Source organism: Thermobia domestica, chromosome 10 (assembly GCF_964235325.1).
Source record: "Thermobia domestica chromosome 10, izTheDome1.hap1.1, whole genome shotgun sequence".
NCBI lineage: Eukaryota > Metazoa > Arthropoda > Insecta > Zygentoma > Lepismatidae > Thermobia > Thermobia domestica.
The window spans coordinates 107163300-107186213 of record NC_137463.1 but is presented as its reverse complement, the minus strand read 5'-3'; the positions used below and the strand labels follow the sequence as shown (position 1 = coordinate 107186213).

Below are 22914 nucleotides of genomic sequence, written 5' to 3'. Positions count from 1 at the left end.
CTGTGTGCATATACCGAGCACCTTATGACGGTTGTAATGCCACATATGACGCACGTTACAACCGTTAACTAATAAAAGGAGGAATCAACTGACTTTTTATTTTACACACCAAATCCTCTATAGGTGCGAATTTTAATGCAAAGAATTCTAATTTCATATACATACCTTGATACCCCACATGTAAACTCTAGTACAGTGAAACCTGTCTTTAGCGAAATCGAGCGGGACTCGCAAAAATTTCCGTTAAAGTCAGGTTTCCGCTTAATAGAGGTAGACCTTTCCTTTTAAAAATATACAATAAATATGCTTATAACGGACATATTGAGAAAATACTGTATGTTGTTGTGCGTAGCTTGTTCAACTAATTAGTAGCTTTCTTCTACTAATAAATACACACACAAAAAACACCTTAAAATGAGCACAAAATATTATATGCATTCCTGCTTGCTGTATACATTGCTGCTTGACTCTGCACACACACTGCAGCCTGAGAAACTACATTAAGTAAATGAGTCATTTTTCCGTAAGGCAAATTGTCCAGAAAGGTTTAAAAAAAAAGCGAAGACGTTATTGCAGACAGTGTAATATATATGTTTGCTCCTCATAGAATGTCTAAAAATTTTCTAAACCCTGTAGTCCGGAACCCAGAATTTTCCGTGAAAGGTTTATTTTGCTTTCCGTTGTCCGCGTAACACAGTTTCCGCTTAACGAAGGGATTTCTACACGTTTTTTGCTCCAAAATTCATGGGACCGTGAAATATTTCCGTTCAATAAAGGGTCCGTTGAAGGCAGGTTTTACTGTATTAATTTAGCAATGTATCTAATGAAGATGAAGAGTGATTTAATATACTGTTACATTATGGTTCTATTTTGGATATTAAACATACAACCAAATAAAGAAACCTGGCGTATTATTCATCCTGCATGAAAGACACCTACAAAATACATAGGTAAGAAAATGGGTGCAAACAAAAACTTAATTTTCATGCATTCTTTTAATTGCAAATTAAATCCCAAAAAAATAATATTACATACATCATATATATATCTATCTGATAATTACATACAGAAGTACTGATACAACATATCATAATCTACTACTAATATAGGTCTATGATTTTATACAGCAAATACAATTATTTATACATTAACAAAAAATTACAAATAAAGTACAAAATCTTTTGCCGTATAATTCTATAATTATCATAGTTGGTATCAATGTAGCAGTTACGCTACATTTTACACAAATTAAGGAATTTTTCTTAATCTTACTACAACATGCAGTATTACAAGTATTAACTCACCAAAGTAACTGAATTAATATTTCACATTATTAAGCAGGATATAGAGGAGAAAAAATACGAAAAATACTCACAAAATGAACTCTCAACGGTTAAAACAAAAACAACCACTCAAACATTCGGAACAACACGAAATAAGCTAAGTACAATGTTTTAACTGTTACTGAAAGAACACATTAAAAAAAAAAATATTCAAGGACAATTTCAAAGTCACACTGGGCTAACGAAAGATATATCAACAGAGATAAATGTTTTGAAAAAAAAATATTTTCATTAGTGGAAATAAGACTGCTGCATGTACCACATTGTGTAATTGAGACGGGAAACAAATTCTGTTAACTTTCTTTAATTAGAACGTATTTCAGACATAACATCTTACAACGAGGGAAAAAATGTGTAATGTGTGTATTGAACCAGCATCATAATACGTTCAAGAAACAATTAAAATATGAGATAATTACGCACTTAATAGCTATATGCACACACACTTCAATATTACAAAATTAATTTACATAGCCTCTGAATTAGATGATTTTTTTTCCCTGAACAGCTCAGCCATAGGGCCTATCTACCTGCACCCGAAGGTAGCATGTTGAATCCATCGTAATTTCACAATTGCAAGTGTTGATTAGCCAGTGATTTTCTATAAGAAACTCTATCTTATTCGACTCCGTAATTGTACATACGCATAGTAAACAAATAAAAACCCAGTAACAAAGTACCATTACATTAATCAATTCACTGTAATTAATTTTGAACAGCAGATATTATTTTGAGCCTTCTAACCTATAAAAACTGATGTAAATTCACATTGCAAAACCACACTCAGGAATTACAGAAACCTGTAAGTGGAATGATAGCCTAAATTCACAACTGCGTCCTAGAAGTTCTTTCAGGAAAACGCTGCAGCATGCGGTAGCACCAAGAATGTAATATTTGAAATTCGGCATACGATTTGAGAAAAGATAATAGTGAGTATAATAAATTAAAAAGTTTGTCGACTGTGATGTTTTACTAAAATAACATCTGAGTTGTTTAAATTTATTGCTTCTTAAAGTTACGAATATTTAGATTTATGATTCAAAATGTCTACTCCAAAAACTTTCTTTTGTACTCACCATTTTAAAAAATAATGGTAAGTCCTTAGAATGTACTCCAGGTAAAAAGGATTAACTACGATTATTTAAAACAATCAACATGGTAAATTGTTTGGAGTGATTAAGTGCGTGATTTAGCGTTTGAACGATATTCACTTTACAGGTGTCGCTTTTCTCTCTCTCTCTCTCTCTCTTTAATACTTCAGTATTACAATAATGAACACACTATTTTGCATGCATTATAAGATAAAAGGTAGTTTCACATTACTATACCTAGAACTGATAATAGTTATCGGTGATCCATCTTCCAGAAATCGCTTTTGGTTACAGAAATATTAGTTACACAGACCGTAAAAGAACATTCCTTATGTACAAGTCAAGTTCTGATACAGTCACAACTGAGAATGGCGCATATACGTAATTCAGCGATGGATAATTTCTTGGAACTACGGGAACATATCGTAGAGTCTACTAAAGAAACTAGTATTAAAAAGAATGGAACAAAAAATTGTTTGATCGTCATATTGACAATGATTATAGAATAATAAACATATATTAATTCGAAGATACTAACAGAATTCACGAAAAACTGTAAAATCATCTTACTTTTCCACAATATATTCCAAAAATTAACTCGCAGAATCGCTGCCCTGAATAGAGATCCTAATTATTAATTTGAATGTACAATGGCATAGCAATGTAATCTTATTAAGTAAATATGTTACATACTGAAGACAGTGGTACTGTTACAACTTCTTTCAAAAATTAAACAAATACACACATTACACCTCTGATAACCAATTAATAATAGATTTAAGAGCTTGGGAATACCTAACATAGACGTAGACACGTCAATTCCTTTCAATAATGTTTGGAATGTTACAGCTTACAGCTCTTGCTCTTTATTTACTGCATTGTGCAATAAATATACAATGCAAACAGTTTATAAGGCACACAGTTGCAGAATACTAAACACGGAGTAAGTTGTATATGACAACATTGGTACTGTTTGTAACTTCACACTGTCATGATGACATCTACGAACATTACTTTACTTTCATTAATTCCACTAAAAATTTAATATTGTGATATCAGTTACGTTCACGCCACCTGTGTACTGGCATTTACAAATAATCAGGAAATAATATGATCAACAATATTCAATACTTTTAATAGTACATTTTTTTTAAATATATATCTAGACTGCAATCAATTCTTCATGGTGTAGAAATATAACTTACAGCAATTTCTCTTCAGTACACTTTTGTCCAACAGGTTCACAGAAGTTCAATCTTATCTTCTTATATAAATATCTAAAATGGTTCTACCTTCGAATCATTAAGGCAGACTTCTCAACAATATGTATTAATTTTAACAGAACTTTAGTTAATGATGTTTTGTAAGTACAAGTAAACTACGCTACAGTTTACTTGTACTTAGGAAACACCATAAAACCTGTAGCGGACTGTTTTGATATTTTCACAGAACGTCCATAATTTATTTTCTAGTCTTGTTTCAAAATATACGGCGAAAGCGCCAAAATTTTGTTTGGAACACAAACTGAAATTTGTATAGATGTTTTCCAATTCACAAGTTACCTATTACACAAAGCTTAAATTTTACTGCTGAGATTAATTAAAATACATACAGCAGCCCTAGTGCTTACTTTTTTGTGATACCATTATGTCTACACTTTGCAGTTCCCCGTTCTGTTAATTATAACAGCTACCGTTATGTGATAAATTCAATAACTTATCACTTACTAAAAATATTTCACCTTGTCAATGACTAGTCTCATTTTATCACAATTCATCCACGCATACATAATACTCCTTTTCTATTAAAATACAACTCGAACAGCGTCCTCTTATGTTTACAAGACCAATACTGATGTCTAGTCAAGACTTGTACTTTGATTAAAGTGGTCGCTTGAGGAAGAAGCTTTTAATGTCTCCACTAATATCCCGTTCATCCTTCGGTATGCTTAATATCAATCAAAATCGTGTGTGTAAGACAGAAGCCATTAGAAACAGAATTCGAACAACAAAATGCGTAAAATTTATCTTTAAACATACACTTGCATATGATCTTAACATGCAAGACCAGATCTCCACAAAAATATGCAAGTATTTTAATTTGTAGAATTTTTAAAACTTGTTTCTATGTTAAACTCTACTACCCGTACGCAATGCTTTACAATATTGATGAAAAAAAAGACATGATTATGATAATGATATAAAACATTTTCATATCATAAAATAAAATATTTTGTGAAAAAACTGTTTTCAGATATATAGGCGAATCACAGAAACTTTTCATATTCTAATATACCATACATTCTAGGTAGCACATTTAAAAAATAGGATTTGTACTAACGGAAATACAGTTTATAATTTTTGTAATAAGTTATTCATTTTAAATTTCGTGACTGGCCCTTCTCATTATTTCCGACAAATAACGAATTTCTTATTTAAACGAATATAAACAACATCAATCACTTAACCACTTTTGTTCGACAAACAACACCGTATTAACATATTATAAGACATATTTTTGCGTAATATTCATCCATTTTCCCTCATGAGAAGTACAATACCGTATTTACGAGAATCTAAGACGCCCTTAAATGTAAGACGCACCCCCAATTTTTGAAGGAAAAATTGGAAAAATAAAATTCCTCGAATGTAAGACGCACCCTTGGCGAAAATGAGAAAAAACTACTGCACTAATTTTAAATAATAATAATAATAAATATATGAATTTAAGGTATATTCATGTGCATCTGCTAGTATTTTTTTTCTAATGTAATTACGGTACAACACTTGCTTGCTCAGTTTTATAGCAACCCATTATCGGTATCATATTACATCAGTATGTAGTAATTTTTGGCAAAACTCCATCTAATCTGGTCTAAATTTGCATAACTCAAATCTAAGACGCACCTTGATTTTGGAGGGGAAAAAATCGACAAGAAAGTGCGTCTTAGAATCGCATAAATACGGTATATAATTACTCTAAAACGCTACCACGCCCTTAAAATTTCTCCAACAATAACTTATATAAAGAATATCAGTACTGGTTTTGTTTTACAACAAAGAATTAAATATGTACAATCTTGAAAGAAATAAAAAGATCATATGTACATTACATTTTCAAAAATAAAAGAAAGAAAGAAAAAATACTAACTTAAGGAAAAATATTAGCAATTCGTATTAATTTCTTATTGTTAAATATAGCTCTGTGCTATAAAATGTTTAAACATTTTCAGCTCATACCATGAAAACTAGTGAAGTATACATTACAGTATTTCATGAGATCCTTCAAACATAGTATCAATCAAATCACTACACCCCACGTTCACAATATATCCTTGACTGTTTCTAGCTTAAATTTCCATCCTCAATTCAGATAGCCTAAAACACTGATGCTAAGAAATACTTGAAGTAAAAACAAGCAAACACTGCTTTTAATTGAGAAAATTCAACTTTCAAAAGAGAGGCATCATTACTTCACACTGCATTTGTTGTTACCACACTAGTTCCCTTCCATCAGCTTCTCCGACTCTGATTTTCTTTTTAATAGAAACTATAAAAATACCAATAATATTAATTCCATTTATCTGTGAGCACAGGACGTAGAATAAAACAGATAAAACTTATCTTGTATACTATCAATATTTCAATCACCAGCTGGGTTTTGTTCACGAATCCACAAGGACGTAATTTCAACCTTACTTACGGATTTATGAACGAAGTCACAGCTAATAGCTGAAATCCTGATAATGCCAAGTGCTTACGAGGTAAGACAAGACTATATATAGAGTTCTATTTAACCAAGTTACGTGTCACTGATATTAGAACGGGGCAAATATTTTGAGCCTAATTACTGATCGTTTTGTATTAGACCATTTGCTTGTTCATTAATTCATTCATTTGTATTCGATGTTTTTAACATGCAAATAGTTCTTGAAATAATTTACGTACTACAGTGCTGATTAGTCCTACATCGCTTTTTTATATTTTGAAATGTCCGGAAAATCACAGAAGAATAATTTCTGTCATCATAATCAGCGAAATTCCGACGATTAAAGATTGTTTTGAATGGATCCATAGCCAAAACGAGCAAGTTGATTGATTGGGAGTTTAGCATCCCTTTAACACAGAAGCTATATGAGATGAGGATCTACAGTCTAATGTTGTATCAGAACCACATACCACCAGGAATCTAACAGGGCACTCCGCACCGAGGGTGCGTACGCTTACTATACAGCCGAAATAAGTAGTACGGTAGGTAGTTTTGTGTTCAGTTAGACATTGTGTATTTTCTAGCTCCTACAAAAAATTATACAGCTCTAAAAAAAAAGGTCAAGATGTGCATCACTGCCAAAGCAAATGACTTCAAATCAATTAAGTCACCGATTTGCTTACGAAACAAACCACTTCAGCAATTAAAACTTCTCGACAACTTTATCCTACTAAGCAGTATTTCTCAAAAAGCAGAAAACGACGCAGTAACATTGTGACAATATAATTTTTACTGTCGTACAATGAAATGCAAATGCCTGAGATTTTTAAAAAATATATGAAAAAGTGAAAGTAGGACTAATGAACACTTTTTTTTCCTGAATACATAAGGTTTTTTAAGCACTGCGATGAACTGTATCCTACCTTATGAATATGCGATGCCGATTTATAGCAAAAAATAGCCCCTTTTTTTACAGAATCAAGGACAAATTAAGCAGACGATGTACAGAAATCGCCAGTTATATATATTTGGGTAGTATAAATCAGTGATCATTTCCGTTTGTCTGAAAGCGTAATTGGATAATTGCACGCATTGCATTCATACATCGTGATTTACATATCCAACTGTTTCAATCCAACATAATCCTAAACTTCAATTCTCACCTAAATTTAAACATGAACGACCGAAACAGGAACATTCTGATACATTCAACTTAATGAAAGATGTGCGGATAATTTTCCATCACTCCACAGACCTAAAACTGTTACAGTGAAATATGTCGAGACAAAATTTGTATTATAATGATTTACAATATTATTCATGTGGGCTTCGAATACCAATATTTGAATGAACTACAATTTAATTAATTAGTTAATTAAAGAAAAATATAATGCCACTGGGGCGCAAAGAACATTTTCAAAATAATGATTTCGGTTCCTCGTTTCTGAACAGGACAAAATCAAATCGTCGACTGCATTTGATACTCGACAACGCTACCCTCGGTCAATTTAATAAGATAACTAGAAGGGACGATTTTTGTTCAAATTGCTTATAAAACTTAAAACTAATGAAAGCAAATTATTACTTTTGGATGCGTTCAGAGAGATAATACACGTCTTTGTTAGAAAAAAAATTAAAGGATAAATAATAAACTATGACCTTTTCAGTCTCATAAGGACACAGACCGGTCAGATAGCGCACGTTTTAATGGATGATGTAAAGTGAACTTTCCTTTCATTACAATATCACATATGAAATGCGTAACAACTACCCTGACATGTATAAGCATAAAGAATGCTAACATATGAGATCTGAACAGAAAAGTGAAAAACGATTCTACCTTCCACTCTGAATGTAGCCTTTAAAAGTGGAAGTTCTCATGTTAACATCCAATTACCTGTAAGCATATTATTATTATTATTTACTGTCGAGTTTAATTTTCGCCAGACCTTTTCTCTATGATCTTTCTGTAATATAGGTGCTAATACACACTCAGTCTTCTCTATTCTGGTCTTGAACCTTGCTCGATCTCTGGCGTATTCTTCCCATGGGCCACAGCGAGCGGCACGATAAGCAAAATCCCACGCAATCATACGATGAACGGTCGTGAGATGTTTGTCTTCTACAAAACGGACCTGAAAATAACAACACAATTTATAAAGAAATCATCCAATTTTGCACAAATACTAAAACAGAAAAGAAATTAGTATTTACTATTATATTGGCACGCATAGGAAACAGCTTTAATGAGGGATTAAACCCATTTAAATTATAATAATGGAACAGGTACAAAATCGCCAAGTAATATTATCACTGGACTGGCGAATAATCTCACTCCAATCTCAAGTTTCTCATGCTACCACTCTACTACTGAGCGACACGATCAGCTTTCTGGATGTGTTGCCCGTCCTTGGAGTAACTAACAGCAATTTACTTGTCTATGGCTATTAACAGGCTTTGTAACTAATGAAATATGGAATAAATATAATATATCTTGTGTCAGTCATACACAAAAGTACATTTCATAAATTCGTATCGATGTAAGTCGTTTGTGTTTCTACACTTCAAGCGATTTACACAGTACAAATTGACAATATATGGGATATTCTCCTGAAAGTCAACAGTGAAAAGAAACAAACTGCGCAAAATCAATTCCGTCTGGTGGGTTCTCCTTGGTTTGCAACGATTTTATGAGCCCCTAAGGACCTCAGTGCTTCAACGTTAGCATCATACAAAGAACCCATATGATCACGGTCTATCTTTGATTTGGTGACGGAGTATCCTAGCATCGGAGGCACATGAAACTGACGGAAGAGTAGTTGCAATATCACACTACAATACTTCAATAATTTGTCGTTAACCACTACTTAAAATGTACTAATTCCATATTATTCGGGAGGAAAATACTAGAAAAGGTGGTCGGATAGTAGAATAGTTTCCTTGCAAGCAAAATAGGCCACAACTAGGTGCTGTATCTCACAAAACAAGAGTTCTTTGTGCGACTTCCTTTTCTCATTCCTGCTCCCTTCAACTGATTGGGTAGCTACCTTTTTCAGTTAAGGTATTTCAATACCCAACAATAAATTGTTTAAAATGGGACCCACCACCTCCACTTGAGTAAGGCATACTGTTTAAAGTGGAACCAGACCACTATCACTTGTTTCGGGTGCAAACAAGTAACCACCAGGGATTAACTCGTGGCTACGCACACAGAAAGTACGCGCGTTCGCCACGGCTACATGTAATACAGCTCTCTTAGAGATGAGAAAATGTGGTGGGGAAAAGTTTTTTTTTTTTTTTTTTTTTTTCTTTCTTCTGTATGAGGTACCCTTGCCTGATCAAGCCTCACACCCGCCTCTTTCTGTGGCTGGGAATCAACATTACTAATAGGTCATCTCCTTCATAGCTCAGTTTTACATAACAAGCGAAATTAATTAATATTTGAAAATATCAGATTGTCTAAAAAAACTTTGAGCATTTGGAAGTGAAAACTGGAAATACATTTTATTGTGGTTTGAAAATAACATTATGAAACCCCACACACTATTATGGTCGATAACCTTCTGACAATTCTCCGGTAAAACCGTCGTTATTTAACTTTTAAGTGTGACACGTGGTTTTCACAGGCCATTTTTGAAACTAACTTAGTACCATTCAGGGAATTCTACACGAACAGAAACAAATAATCTGACGGTGACAGGATCACGCTGTACGATGGATGCGTGAAAAACTCCCAAACAAGTTCTCTCAATTTCAGATGGGTTGTTAAAAATGTATGCAGTCTGGTGGCATTGTTAGCTTGGTATACGACACCCCTTACTGTTGACCAGTTTCAGCTGTTTCTTTAGAATTGCTAGGTGCACTCGTCCGAACTGAGTCAGTATAAATACGAGGCTATCGTTCTGCCTAGTGGCAGTAGCTCGTGATGAACGATGCTCTTTCAATCCTACCGAACGGACTTTCCTGGGCGTCAGTATGAGTTCTGCAACAGACTGTGACCTTCTCCTCAAAACAACTGAAGTTCGTTACGTTTCAATAGAGATTCGCAGACAGAAATTCGATCGAGTAAATGCATTTGAATCACATTATGTGGCACCCATACGCAGAGCTTCTTTTTGTAGCCAACTTTCTCTAAATAGTTTAACAATTTGGTGATCGGTATTTAGGTCATCAGCGATGTCTTATCAGTCTTGCTCGACTTTTATCAGAATATCATCCACTATTGATGTGACTGGTCGCCCACTGCGAAGAGTATCTTGAACATCGAAATTCCCATAACGAAAGCGAACGAATCATCTTTCTGCTGTTGCTTTTGATAACGCACCTTGCCCATAAAATACGGTCCTTCGCAGCATAATAGTCTTTATCAAAATAAGTGTAAAATGTAGGGCAGTTTTGTGGAAAGTTCACTCATCTTCACGGTGCAACACCTTATGTCTGATTAGAATAATTCCAAAACCCTATGCACATGGACTAGCTTCAATTATCAGCTGCAAAATAATGTTAAGCCTGATCCACTGTGTCTCACACTCTGAGTTTGGACACTTAACACCATCTCGTGCGCAAAAGGCTCTGGTATATTTCATTCACCATTATGCAAGTATTCTGAACAGGTAAACAACTTGATGTACCAGAGTCTGAGTACGAATAAGTTTCTACAGAGCTTGCAGCACTGCACTATTATAACATTAGTCAGCGTTTGTACACAGCCTGCACAATATGTACTATGTTATCAACGATTCTGGGTTGATTACGTGCATTCCAACTGCTATTGTCTGGATTCACTATTTTCAAATCATTACTGCGCCATAGCTTGCTTATTTATGGCTAGTATCAACCAAAACTTTAAAAATATAGAACCCTGAAGGGTTAACTAAATTCAGTTTTCAGGTTTTCTAAATCCGTCTGTTTCACAATTGGAAAGCATTCCTTGTAAAATGCATACGTTAGCTATGACTAGGCTGACCATATTTCTTTTGATACAAAACAGGACATTAAGCCCCTTTCCCTCGCAGGTTTAGTGCACGTTGTCCCAGTGGAAGTGCCTTACAATTTGAACGCATTACGGTGGTTCGAATTCCACCTTAAATTGTAAGTCGACGTCTCATATAGCCTCGTTGACCACAAGGCACGCTAAGCGCCAACCAACGGGGAAAAAGACTTTGGTTTATACAATTCATTTATCAGCATCGATAGGTAATCATTGTGGACGAAGACTCTGGTACATGATATAAAGTACGATAAGCCACAACAGCTTAACTGTATGAGCGCAAGTATGAGAACTTTCATTTTCTATTCAAAATGCTATCTTTCATATTCTCCGAATGAATCATGCAGATATCGATACATTACGAACATAGGTTATTACTTGGGGGTTGGAAGATCATGGCCTCAAAACTGTGAAAATGACGCTTAAATTTGTAACTGTAACTTTAAAAGGATATATATACCCTACATACATACATGACCAGGCACTCAAGGCGGCTACTGAGGCTAATAATAGCCGAACACACAGGGGAAGCATTGACTTGCACCGCAGATACCATTCGCCTACATCCGCATCAGCGTGGGCAATAGTATAAAATGAGACGATGGATTCCACATGAGTTGATTAAGAACCCGGAAAGCGAAAAAGAAAGAAAGAAAAAAAACTATGTTTCTTGTTGTCTCGTACTAGGAAGGATTCGTTTCTGGACAGAATGATAATGTGCGCTGTGAAGTGAGTTTTATGTATAATACTCATCCACTGTTTTGCAGGCGATGAAATTCTCTACTTGCAGCAGGCTGAAACAGCGCCTGTAAATTACAAAGGTATTATTCTGCTTCAAGACGAAGCCAACTCATCTGTTTATGCTTACTTATCGAGTGTAAAAAACATATTGTAATACCACCAAATTATTAATATGGTAATGTTCTATTCAATTTTTCCTCCAATATCTCGAATGGGATACTCAATCATCAGCTCAGGACCACAATCTCCATTTCACAACACAATCTTCACATTATCTTCTTGTGTCTTACCAGCAGTAATGAAAGAGGATTACATAGATCTTATCAAAATTTGTCGTTGCTTGTCTTTCCCAATAGTAATATTTTTTTTTTTTTTTTTTTTTAACCAATTGGAGGAAAGAACTGAGAAGAACATTATCAGGTGAGTAATTCGATGACATCCGTTAATAGTTACCCGAGACCTTATTATCCAATTTGGCTGAGAAACGCTAGTGCACTATTCATGTTCCCCGAACATAAGAATGTGGGTGATACGCGAAACATTATTCTGAAAACTTTTTTCAAACATTATTTTTAACGAAATGTAATTTAAAGTAGTGATACCTTCTTCTGTGAATCCGTCTTTTCTTTCTCCTTTCGCACAGTGCTGTCTACCTCCTGCTGCCATCTTTGATTCACTTCTTCTAACTCTCTGCTGGTGTATGGGGATGGGCAATATTCAAAGCAATCTCCATCAAATACATGGCCATCAAGTCCCAGACATATTTCTACAGCAAGGCTTTCACAGAAGTCAATCTGAAAATTTAAAAAGTCAAATTAATACGCGGAAACACCAAGGTTTCACAAAGACTTACATTTAACAGGTTTTACTTTAATCCATCCTATTTCCCACTATGACGAATAAATCGTACTATACATAATTCAAATTTAAGTACTAAATTCCTGTTTTATTACAGCCGCAAAAAATGTAACGAGGATGGAGAGTAGAATAACAAAGATTAATACTCTTTCACGGAAGTTTATCTACTGAGTTTTTTTCCTTTAATTGTATATTTCCATCTCCTGGGATGAACTCCAGCAACATTCTTCTTTTTCTTGCGTCACCAGATCCTTATCTTTACACCCTCAATTTTAGCGACAATAGCATTGGTAGCAGCAATATTAAAAGATAATGTTCTGGTGACAAATTACACTGACAATCAACAGGTGAAATAAAGTGAAAATGAAATTAAATCTTTGAGTTTTACGTCCCACGGTGATGCCGGTTAGGCTAAAGGAGACGGTGATGATGAGTAATGAATGAAATGGCGGAATGAAGAAAGTGGAAGGAAACCCACGCACACGGTTTGTCCACCACAAAGTTCACTTGGCGGGGGCCCAATCGTGGGCATGGTTAGCGTATGCGTTTTTAGCGGACACGGATCCGATTCCTAGTGGAAGCTCATGTGTTTCAGATCCCATGTTAACTCATGTGTTTCAGATCCCATGTTAAGTTGAACGTCCAAGTCTCATATAGCACGCTCCTGAAAGGGAACTCCTATCCAACCAATAGGTGAAATATTAATAACTGAAATCAAGATACGGAAGGTAAGACTCTAGTGAGGTAGAAAAAGAAAGAAAGAAAAAAAAAGTGCTCTTAAGATGCTCCCAGCACGGATGGAAATATACAATTAAAGGACAAACTGTGGAACACGATAAGTTAAGTTCTACGTAAGGGTTTTACAATACAAATATAATTATGTATCTAAAAGTAATAGCAAATGGGATTTACAAAACTGAATTCTAATCCTTGAAAGACCTCTTGCAATTTTAGTGTTTCAAGCTAGGAACGTGTTCTCTAGCCGTTATATTTTTAACGACTTACTTTAGTCAGTTTAATTTGATCCTTTCCCTGTGCTATCCCAATTTATGGGGAGGTATAAATTCGTAAAATTACAGAAGAAATCATGTTACTTGACTTCATAATAAGATTGCAAATCTATTAATCCTCTGTCACTGGTTACATGAAACGAAAAAACAGTGCCTTTTCCTTTATTAGTAGGGTACCAGAATGTTCGGCTACCTATATCTTTTAAAACTTTCCAAAACGTATGCAAAGTTTAATACAGCAAAATAATCTATATTAAAAAATGTCGCTGGATTACATTTATCGGACTTTCTGGGCAAATAGTAAGACTGTATTTGCCTATTTACTTATAGGATACAATATTCTCACTCTATATCTACATTTATTTATCTATTATTTAAATATGAACTTCATATTTGAGAACCTGTACGTAAGTGACAGAATCAATAAATGGTGAAGCTGTTATATGATCAGGGACTTTAATACTGACATTTCCCTTACAGTCACTTTTGATATTACTACTGCTACACAGATCATCATCATTCGCATACCCACTATATGTTTCGATTTATTAGAAACAAGAAATGAATCACATGAATCCACTTTTGGGCGCAACTACAGCAACCAGCAAAAATTAGTATACACACCCTTTTTCTTTCTTTCTCTTTCCCACATCCTCCAAATGGTTTAAGCAATTGGAATACTATTTTCTGCATCGTATAGATATTCACGTGACTAACAAATCGCCAAAAGAACACTCAACTAAAATATTACGGTTTCGAAATTATTGATAAAAGCAATATGTATCTTCAATTATACAAACAGAAGCAAAGTATTTTATTCCTCCTACGAATTTGGACTGTAACTACTAGGTTCTATATTTAACCGCAGGTACTGTTCATTTGGCAACTCAACGTAAAGAACTTGAACTGGTACTGTTCATTTTGCCTGTGCTACTTCTATGCATACGCACAACCTGAATAAGTCATAAAAGAATCAAATCGGTTACAGTTAAATAAAAGAATTTCATAGTAACTCAAACTACTTAACTCCAGAACGTATTCTCAGTGTGCACTATGACCGTTTCGGCAAAATGTTATTGCCTTCTTTCGCCAGTGTGAAATTGTGAATACTGGTTTATAGTGTTGAAACATACATACAGCACACGGTTTTGCAACATTTAGTTAAGGAAATGGTTCAAGTAATTGATATCTAAAACTAAAGGTACTGCTACAACATTAAGATATTCAGAGCACATTTTCGATTTTCTTAGCACGTCTGAAAATGGAATAAAAGTGAGACACCTGAAATTTCAAATCAATGCCATTAATTACTAACCGCTGATTTTATACGAAATAGGTTCATTTACAAGATATAGGTGGTAGGGATTTTTACATGAAAATCTTATGTACAAGGTAGCCCAAAAGTAGGTATACAGTACTGTACTGCATTTTATATCATTTGTTATTGTTATCCATCAGGTAGACTTAGTTTCTTTATTATTTGTCCTTAATGTGTTTTTACTTATATCTTAAGCTTGGAAGAGCCGAAGCAAATAAACCCATAAACTAGAATTCTATACTTGATCAATGCAGAGGTGTATACCTACTTTCGGACCACCCTGTATATATATATATATATATATATGGGTGATTCCACGAAAAAGGGAAATTTTCTGTCACGGGCATTTCTTCAAACTACTACTAGAAAGAATCACCTCATTTTTATTTTGTTTGGTAGTAACCGTCACAAAGTAGGTATGCCATGTATAACAGTTTGCAAATATAACACGAAACATACGTAAAAAATTAATTATTACCCAATTTCTCAACACCGTGGGCTGTCACAGACTACAGTTGACTGATTTTAATCAATAAATTACAACTGAAGTCGCAAATCAAACATCATTTAATGGTAATTAAATGGAAGAGAACACTTCAATGTTTCGGTTTTGTGGAAAGTAAATCTTTATAACGATTATTTTGGAAAGCTTGACTATGCTTCGTTTCTGTCACCTCTATTTCGTCTCAACTCCATGGCAATAGAAAAAATTATCATTGCTCTCAACAGATAGCATGGTCGTCCACATTGGCAACACCCACAAGAAGACAAGGCAGACATGTTTGACTGAAGAACAGAAAAAGTTGTGTGCATGTGTTAAAAGCTATAGGAAAAATATTTTTGTGTGTGGAAAGCAGGTGCGTATATTAATTGATTCTCAACACCATGGTATTTATTACTGAATGTATTTGTATGGTATATACCTTCTTTCTCTTGAGGAACCTACGCCTTAACGTAGAAAATTCGTACATAATTACTCACATGTACTGGTTAAAAAGTGGGCCGGTAAAAATAAATTATATTCGATTTTCTCAACTCCATGTCCATCTGAAAACTAAGGAATCCACGGTTTGAGACAAGTCACGGAGTTGATAATCCTGTAGTGTTTGTTATGCTCATGCTCTTCCAAATATTTGTTCTTTCAATATATTGATAGAAATAAAGCTCGTTTATGGTCTAGTGACTGGTATGCTCGCCTTTCGTGCGTGGTTCTGGGTTTGTTTCCCTGTGGAAGCTCAAAAATTAATGGTGTTTACTTCGCACAGTAAGGCAATTAAAAAACTCATTTGAGTAGAGATGTACTGAAACCTGATCGCGCAGACCATCGCAACGGTCGTAGGAGCCGACACGCTGACCACGTGTCATTCACACTCAAAGACCGGCTGAAGGGTCCTAGCCCATTTAAGGAGTGTTTCGCGGAAGTTCAGATTTGGGGCTGTCAGGTAGCCGGAGGTAAAACTTCAGTCAAGTCAAGATGGATGGTATCTGTTTTTAACCTATTGACGTCTGAATCTTATGATCAACTAATTGTTTTCTTTTCAGAGATTGTCGAAGAGTCTGAGGGCAATATGCGGACAGTCAATTTTATGACGCGGATCGGGAGGAATTTCTCCTGGCCTACTAAACCTGACGTTTAAAAAGCGTTGGCAGCGTCATTCTGTGTAGACTAGAACAGCCCTTCCCTGTTTCCTCAAGACATTTCCTTCATTGGAGTGGAAAATGAAGGCTACTTAACAAAGAACATCGAATTATCCAAAGAAAACAGAAATGATGAGTGCCTTACACTGTCATTTAGTGTGCATTATACAGGGCGTTTCAAACAATACCGACAACGTTTGGGAGGTGATTCGTAACACCAAGATAAGATAAAAAGTATAGACCAATCTGGGTGCACAAATGCTTCCTTTCGCAGTTATAGGCTGCCGAAAACATAAAAAAAATTAACTTTGAAGGTGAAGGTCCATAGCACAAAACTATGGGACTTACCGTAGTCGGGTCAGACTTCACTTAGGAATTAGTATGTGCGCTATCCAAATATCCATGTTTCAGAATCTTGCGGTACTTCCACAACAACTTTTATAGAAGTAGTTGGTGAGTACTTCAGCTTATACGCCCGTAACCAAACTCCCTCTATAAAAATTGCTTCGTGAGTACCTCAGGATTCTGAAACATATTTTTGGATAGTGCACATATTAGTTCCTAAGTGAAGTCGTGACCCGACTACGGCAGATCTCATAGTTTTGGAGCTATGGACCTTTAAAGTTCATTTTTTTTTTTTTTTTCATGTTTTCGGCAGCCTATAACTCCGAAAGGAAGCATTTGTGCACCCAGTTGTCTATACTTTTCGTCTTATCTTGGTGTCAGAAATCAGCTCCCAAACGATGTGTGTATTGTTTTGAAACACCTTGTATATATACCAAATATACGGTACAAATACACTTACCAAATGTTGAAAAAGTATTGCACTTTCGACGTGTGGACTTGATCACACAGAGAAGACAAACGGTTTACATAAGCTCAGAAAACAAATGAAGTAGACAATAGACAGGTTTAGTGACTACTTCGTCTGTTTCGTAAGCTTATGTAAAAAGTTTGTCCTCTCCATATGATAGTCAACAAATTGAAAAAAAATGAAATCTTTCAGTTTTACGTCCCACGGTTATGCCGGTTAGGCTAAAGGAGACGGTGATGATGAGAGATGAGTGAAATGGTGGAATGAAGAAGGTGGGAGGAAACGGGAAAACCCCGAGAAAACCCACGAGCACGGTGTTTGTCCACCACAAAGTTCACTTGGCGGGGGCTGGGATCGAACCCGGGACCCCAAGCACCAGAGGTGAACGCTCTACCACTAGTCAACAAATTGAAAGCGCAATAATTTTTCAATATTCGATAAGTGTATGTGTATTTCTTTTTTTCTTATTTACGTCACATATTCATATATATATACACTCAATTTTGGAACCTTCATTAGATATATTTTCATATGCTTGCAGTATTTTCTGGAGTATTTTTGTATAACAAATTACGTGTCATCTAGTTTGTTAGAATTTTATTCAACATAAGGAGAATAATTCTAACTTACAAAAACTATTGGAAAATTATTTCAATTTTTATGTAAATTATAAGCTTAATCACTTATAAACCAAAACTTATCACCCAGATGTATCACGTTTCTCAACTCCACAGCAATTTTCAGCTCCGTGTTAACTAATCTCAACTCCGTGACCTATGGTCTCAACTCTGTGGATGCTGAAAAGTTTATTATTTTTTTATTTACTACACCAATAACGATTCAGCTCTGCTGAACACCTAATTAACATGTACTTAGTAGTAGTAAGTGCATGTGATATTTTTATTGAAATAGGCGACCATCAACGGAACAAAAATTTTCCAAGTGAAAATTTCCCTTTTTCGTGGAATCACCCATATACACGTATAAAACAAGAAACAGTATGAAACTAAATGTCATGCTTACAGTAAACACAGGTTCCCAACCGCTATATAGTGACACACTGGTGTGTCGAGAAATTTTAGAATTTAAAAACCATGAAGCATTCTGTAATTAGTTCAAACTAATTTTGAGACATACTATAGCAGTCAAGTCTCTAGCAGCAGCACCAATGCTTAATACTAGATACAGTCACTACTTCACAGAAATTTATATTATAATGAAAAATCAAGTGTATGTTTGTTGACATGTCGTGGGTTAGTACTGTGTCAGAAAAGGTTGTAAAACACCGTGCTCTCAATTTTTTTAAAAATTAATTCCTCGACTTTTGTGATGTAGTAAATTGAAATATATTCAATTCGGGTTTGACTTACTATGAAATATTAAAAATAAGGAACGGGTTAATTCGAGGATACGGTTCTACCAAATAGAAAATTTATAAGTACAATACGATGTGGAACATTTTTTGTGAATGAATGAGAGTGCGAAAATACGTGATCACTATCAGTGAATAGCATATTGAAATGAATTTTGAGTGATAGTAAAAGTATTGGATCTGTAAGTGTGCTGTTCTAACCTCGTTTATGCACATGCCCACCATCACTGACGCGCCTGCTCACTACGGACACCCTCCTAATACTCAGGGCCTCCTGCTGCGCTCCTGCAGACTCGGTTAGATAGCATTCGTGCTTTTTAGTGGTCATCTAGCACAAGCTGATTCGTATCTTACGCACTGTAGTTTTTATGACATACGTCCACACCGTATTTACTATACTGAGCCCTCCCCAAGTCAATCTGCAACTAGTAATCAAATTCCGCATTTAGCACTGCGCTAAAAGAAACACAAAGCTCTAAGCTCTACCTGAAAATGTAAAAAAAAAAGTCAACATTTGGTAGAACCGTCTACACGAGTAATGCCGAAGGGTCTTCTCGTTGTTGAGAAATTATCGAACATAATGGTTATGTACCTTCATACGGTTATAAGACACCCCTCACTGATCTTCAGCCACTGTAGGTAAATATAAATTAAGAGCACAGGCATTAATAACATCCTTCACAATGCTCTGTCTATATTTTTAAGTTTCACTTTACAAAAGTTTGGATGTTCCAGTACCATTTTTTTTTAAAAACAAATCCATTAAAAAAATTGTTTTGAAATTTGAAATCTTATCATTAACTTTTATATCTACTCGTGCAGTAATATCACTATTGTACAACCAATGAGTGTTGGTGGAAGCCTGGTAGGTCAACAGTTATAGGTTAAGATGAATTTACCTCTTCTGCTTTCGTTTCAGAATTACAAATTATTTTGTTGTTGTATCTAATTTTGTTTATATGGAGGGTAATTACGAGACGTATGTTAGATCAATGTATTTGAGAAATAACTGGGGAATCTGCCTCCGCATCCTAGTATGTTAAGTTTCAATAAAGCTGTATTCTTAGTAACTTTCAAAATTGTAGACCTACATTATTTTGTTGAAAATAGCTTACGCTGCATATCAATATACCAACACATAAAGAAATAAAAGTAGCCTAAGTTGCTTTTAGTGAACAGCCTACAGCTTGGTCCAAATTTGTTTCGTTAAGCTTATTTTGTAACCTGAAACTATCTAACATAGGCTATTAGCCTATAGGCCTATTATAGCAACTCACAAAAATGTTAGAATAACATCAGTAGCTATTTCCACTTTCTTGGTTACTTTATTGTAACTCAGCCAAATATGTGTGTATCTTTATGTAATAAACAAAATAACAAAGACTTCTTTGTCTCACTGTACTCCTTCATACCTCAATATCACATACAGAAAGCTGGGGACAACAGGTGCCTCTTAATTACCCTTTTGGAGGGAAATTATAGGTCAGCACATATTTGACATATCCTCATCAACTTATGAGATGACAGGAAATTTCTTAGAAGCAAACTGTTACTTTATTGGCACCATAAACTGCTTTCAAAACTAATGTGAGCTGAGTAACGTGGAAACGTTGTGAAATCTGTCTCATAATTACCCTCACTGATCCTATATTTATGTACATCATTAAGCTTGAACTAACCAACCTTCCCTCCTTCCCTAATAAAAAGTTAAAGAACTGTGAAAATAAGGTGTTTATCATGAACTGATAAAATATCTTGACCATAAGTAGTACCGCACAAATTACAGGAATTATTAACCCAATCTTTCCTAAAAAAATTCTGTACACTGGAACTTGTAGCCTGAAAGGTTTTGTAGTTAACATACCATAAAAAGAAATACCCATATTACAATCTCGTCTATCAATAGAAGTGCAAAATTAAGTATGTATCTCATTCTTCTCAACGTACCTCATCTTCTCCATCAGAGGTCTCATGTTCGCTCCAAGCTTCTGATACATCTGAATCCAAGACAGAACATGTTCCATATATAAAAACACCATCCTCAGGAGAACATATACTTTCATCGAATATCACGAAACTGTCCTCACTATCAATAGAACACTCGGACGATGATCTCCTTCGATATGCATCTTGTAACGCTTCGAATGAACTATATGAACAATCGGAGAATGTCCTCTGTCTTAGTTCATGCATTGGATCGAAGGAACTACATGATGTGACCGAAGTTAAACTGTCCGTACTGGTTTCACTCCCTGCACAGTCAGCAACAGATTTTACAATACAAATAGCAGCACTACTTCCACCCTGTACTGGAATGCAACTATCCCCCATGGTATTTTTACACGCTGGTGAAGAGGTTTCATTTAACTTATTATTCTCTTCAACAATCGTAGATATCCTATTGGACTGCTTCGAACTCTGAGAATACTTGTTTTTTTCTGAGTTTTTACTCGAAGTTATCTCGCGAAAAGCACAATGGGCTCGCCAATCTTTCGGAAGAGACCTAGTTTCTTGTCTGTTACCGCAGTTACCCTTCTCAGATTTCTCACAATGGTTAATTTCATTCCTATCGTTATTTCGTCTTCGCCTCCAACTCCAGCTTCTACACGAGGACCATGGTTTCCTTCTAAACTGATACATGTTAAAACAATTTTGCCTACTGCCTTTATAATTACAATTATTGATATGATTTAATTTGTCTTCAATAGGCTTAACTACTTGTGTCGATTTTTCCTCTAATGGAAAACTTTCAGAGCAATTTTTCGTATTTATTTTGGCAACTTCAGCGTAAGTAAGTTTAATACCTGATGACTCTTCTTTCACTTTTTGGCTTGAATTAGACTGATTTGGACTAGGTTTACCTATATTTGTGGAATTGCCTTGTCGTTCCTTGGGTGAGGTTATTTTGGGCACAGGCACACATTTCGGATTTGTTTTCAACATATGATCATCTCCACCAATTTTCACAGGCCACGGCCTGCTACTACGCCCTATAACACTCAGCGTAATTTTAGGGGAAGACACTGATTTATTATCCATAAATAAACGATTACAAGGATGACTAGACTTAGTTTCGGGCATTATCATGTTTTGGATTTCAATCTCCGGTAACATATTGTATCCTTCAGTAACCTGAGTAAGAGAATCTAGGCTTTCTTCGCTCCCACAGCTACTAAGTCGTAATAATTTTTTAGGGTTATGTGGTAAATTACATGCACTGTTCCCTTGACTTACGGGGGGAAACACAGCCATTATCCTACACTACTATTTGTATTAATTAGTACAAACTGTATTTTTTTTTCACTGACTTAAAAATTCACTAATATGTAAATCACAAGGATGAATATGCGTATGAGGTGGATCCTTCATAAACATATGCAAGCAAAGTACAGATGCTTTTTTCCTAAATTTCGCAATATTGTTCCCTTTCGCTGCACAAAATGCACAAACGATAGGCTTTCTTCTATAACCAAGTTCACGTGGCATAAATTCGAGGTCCTCGAGAACCTTTAAGCTGCTTTTGTTATATTCACTATTCTTCACTTCAGATGAACTATCCATATCATCGAAATTATCTCCAAAATAACTGTCACCTCCCATGATTGTCAAAATCACATTCACTAACAAACTCACAAACATCATTATTCAGCCATTGTTGGTACGGAAATGTTTAAGGTTTCGTTACGTTTCTCGCTCCGAGATGGCGTCATACAGTGTTGCCATGTGTACATGCAAGAGATTGCCATGTGTTTTGTCACGTAACTGGCTGATGCCGTGCGTGCGTAATAAATTTCGAAAGAATATTGTGCAGCACATGTCTATCGTCTTTGTGATCCCCCAAAATAAATCTCCTTTACTACAGTACGGTAGGACGCAGTTTTTCAATGACTCACGGAGGAAAGTTTCTATAATGATGCTGACCGATAGCAGTCAGTTCCCGAAAATTACTGTTCTTGCACTTGAAATTAAACTCGATATTCGACTCATATTTTCAGCGCTAATATTAACATAATAGTTCCCATTCATAGCTG

The 22914-nt window shown here is 35.2% G+C and overlaps 1 protein-coding gene across 1 annotated transcript; it reads right to left on the bottom strand.

Moving 5' to 3' along the window:
- Nucleotides 1–976: 976 nt before the first annotated feature.
- Nucleotides 977–22592, bottom strand: PPP1R15 (Protein phosphatase 1 regulatory subunit 15). The gene is made up of 3 exons (XM_081728410.1): nucleotides 20831–22592; nucleotides 12476–12667; nucleotides 977–8277 (listed from the first exon to the last, which is right to left on the bottom strand). Exons 1-3 carry the CDS (start codon nucleotides 22133–22135, stop codon nucleotides 8020–8022), a joined length of 1755 nt encoding a protein of 584 aa, XP_081584536.1. The 5' UTR covers nucleotides 22136–22592; the 3' UTR covers nucleotides 977–8019.
- Nucleotides 22593–22914: the final 322 nt, after the last annotated feature.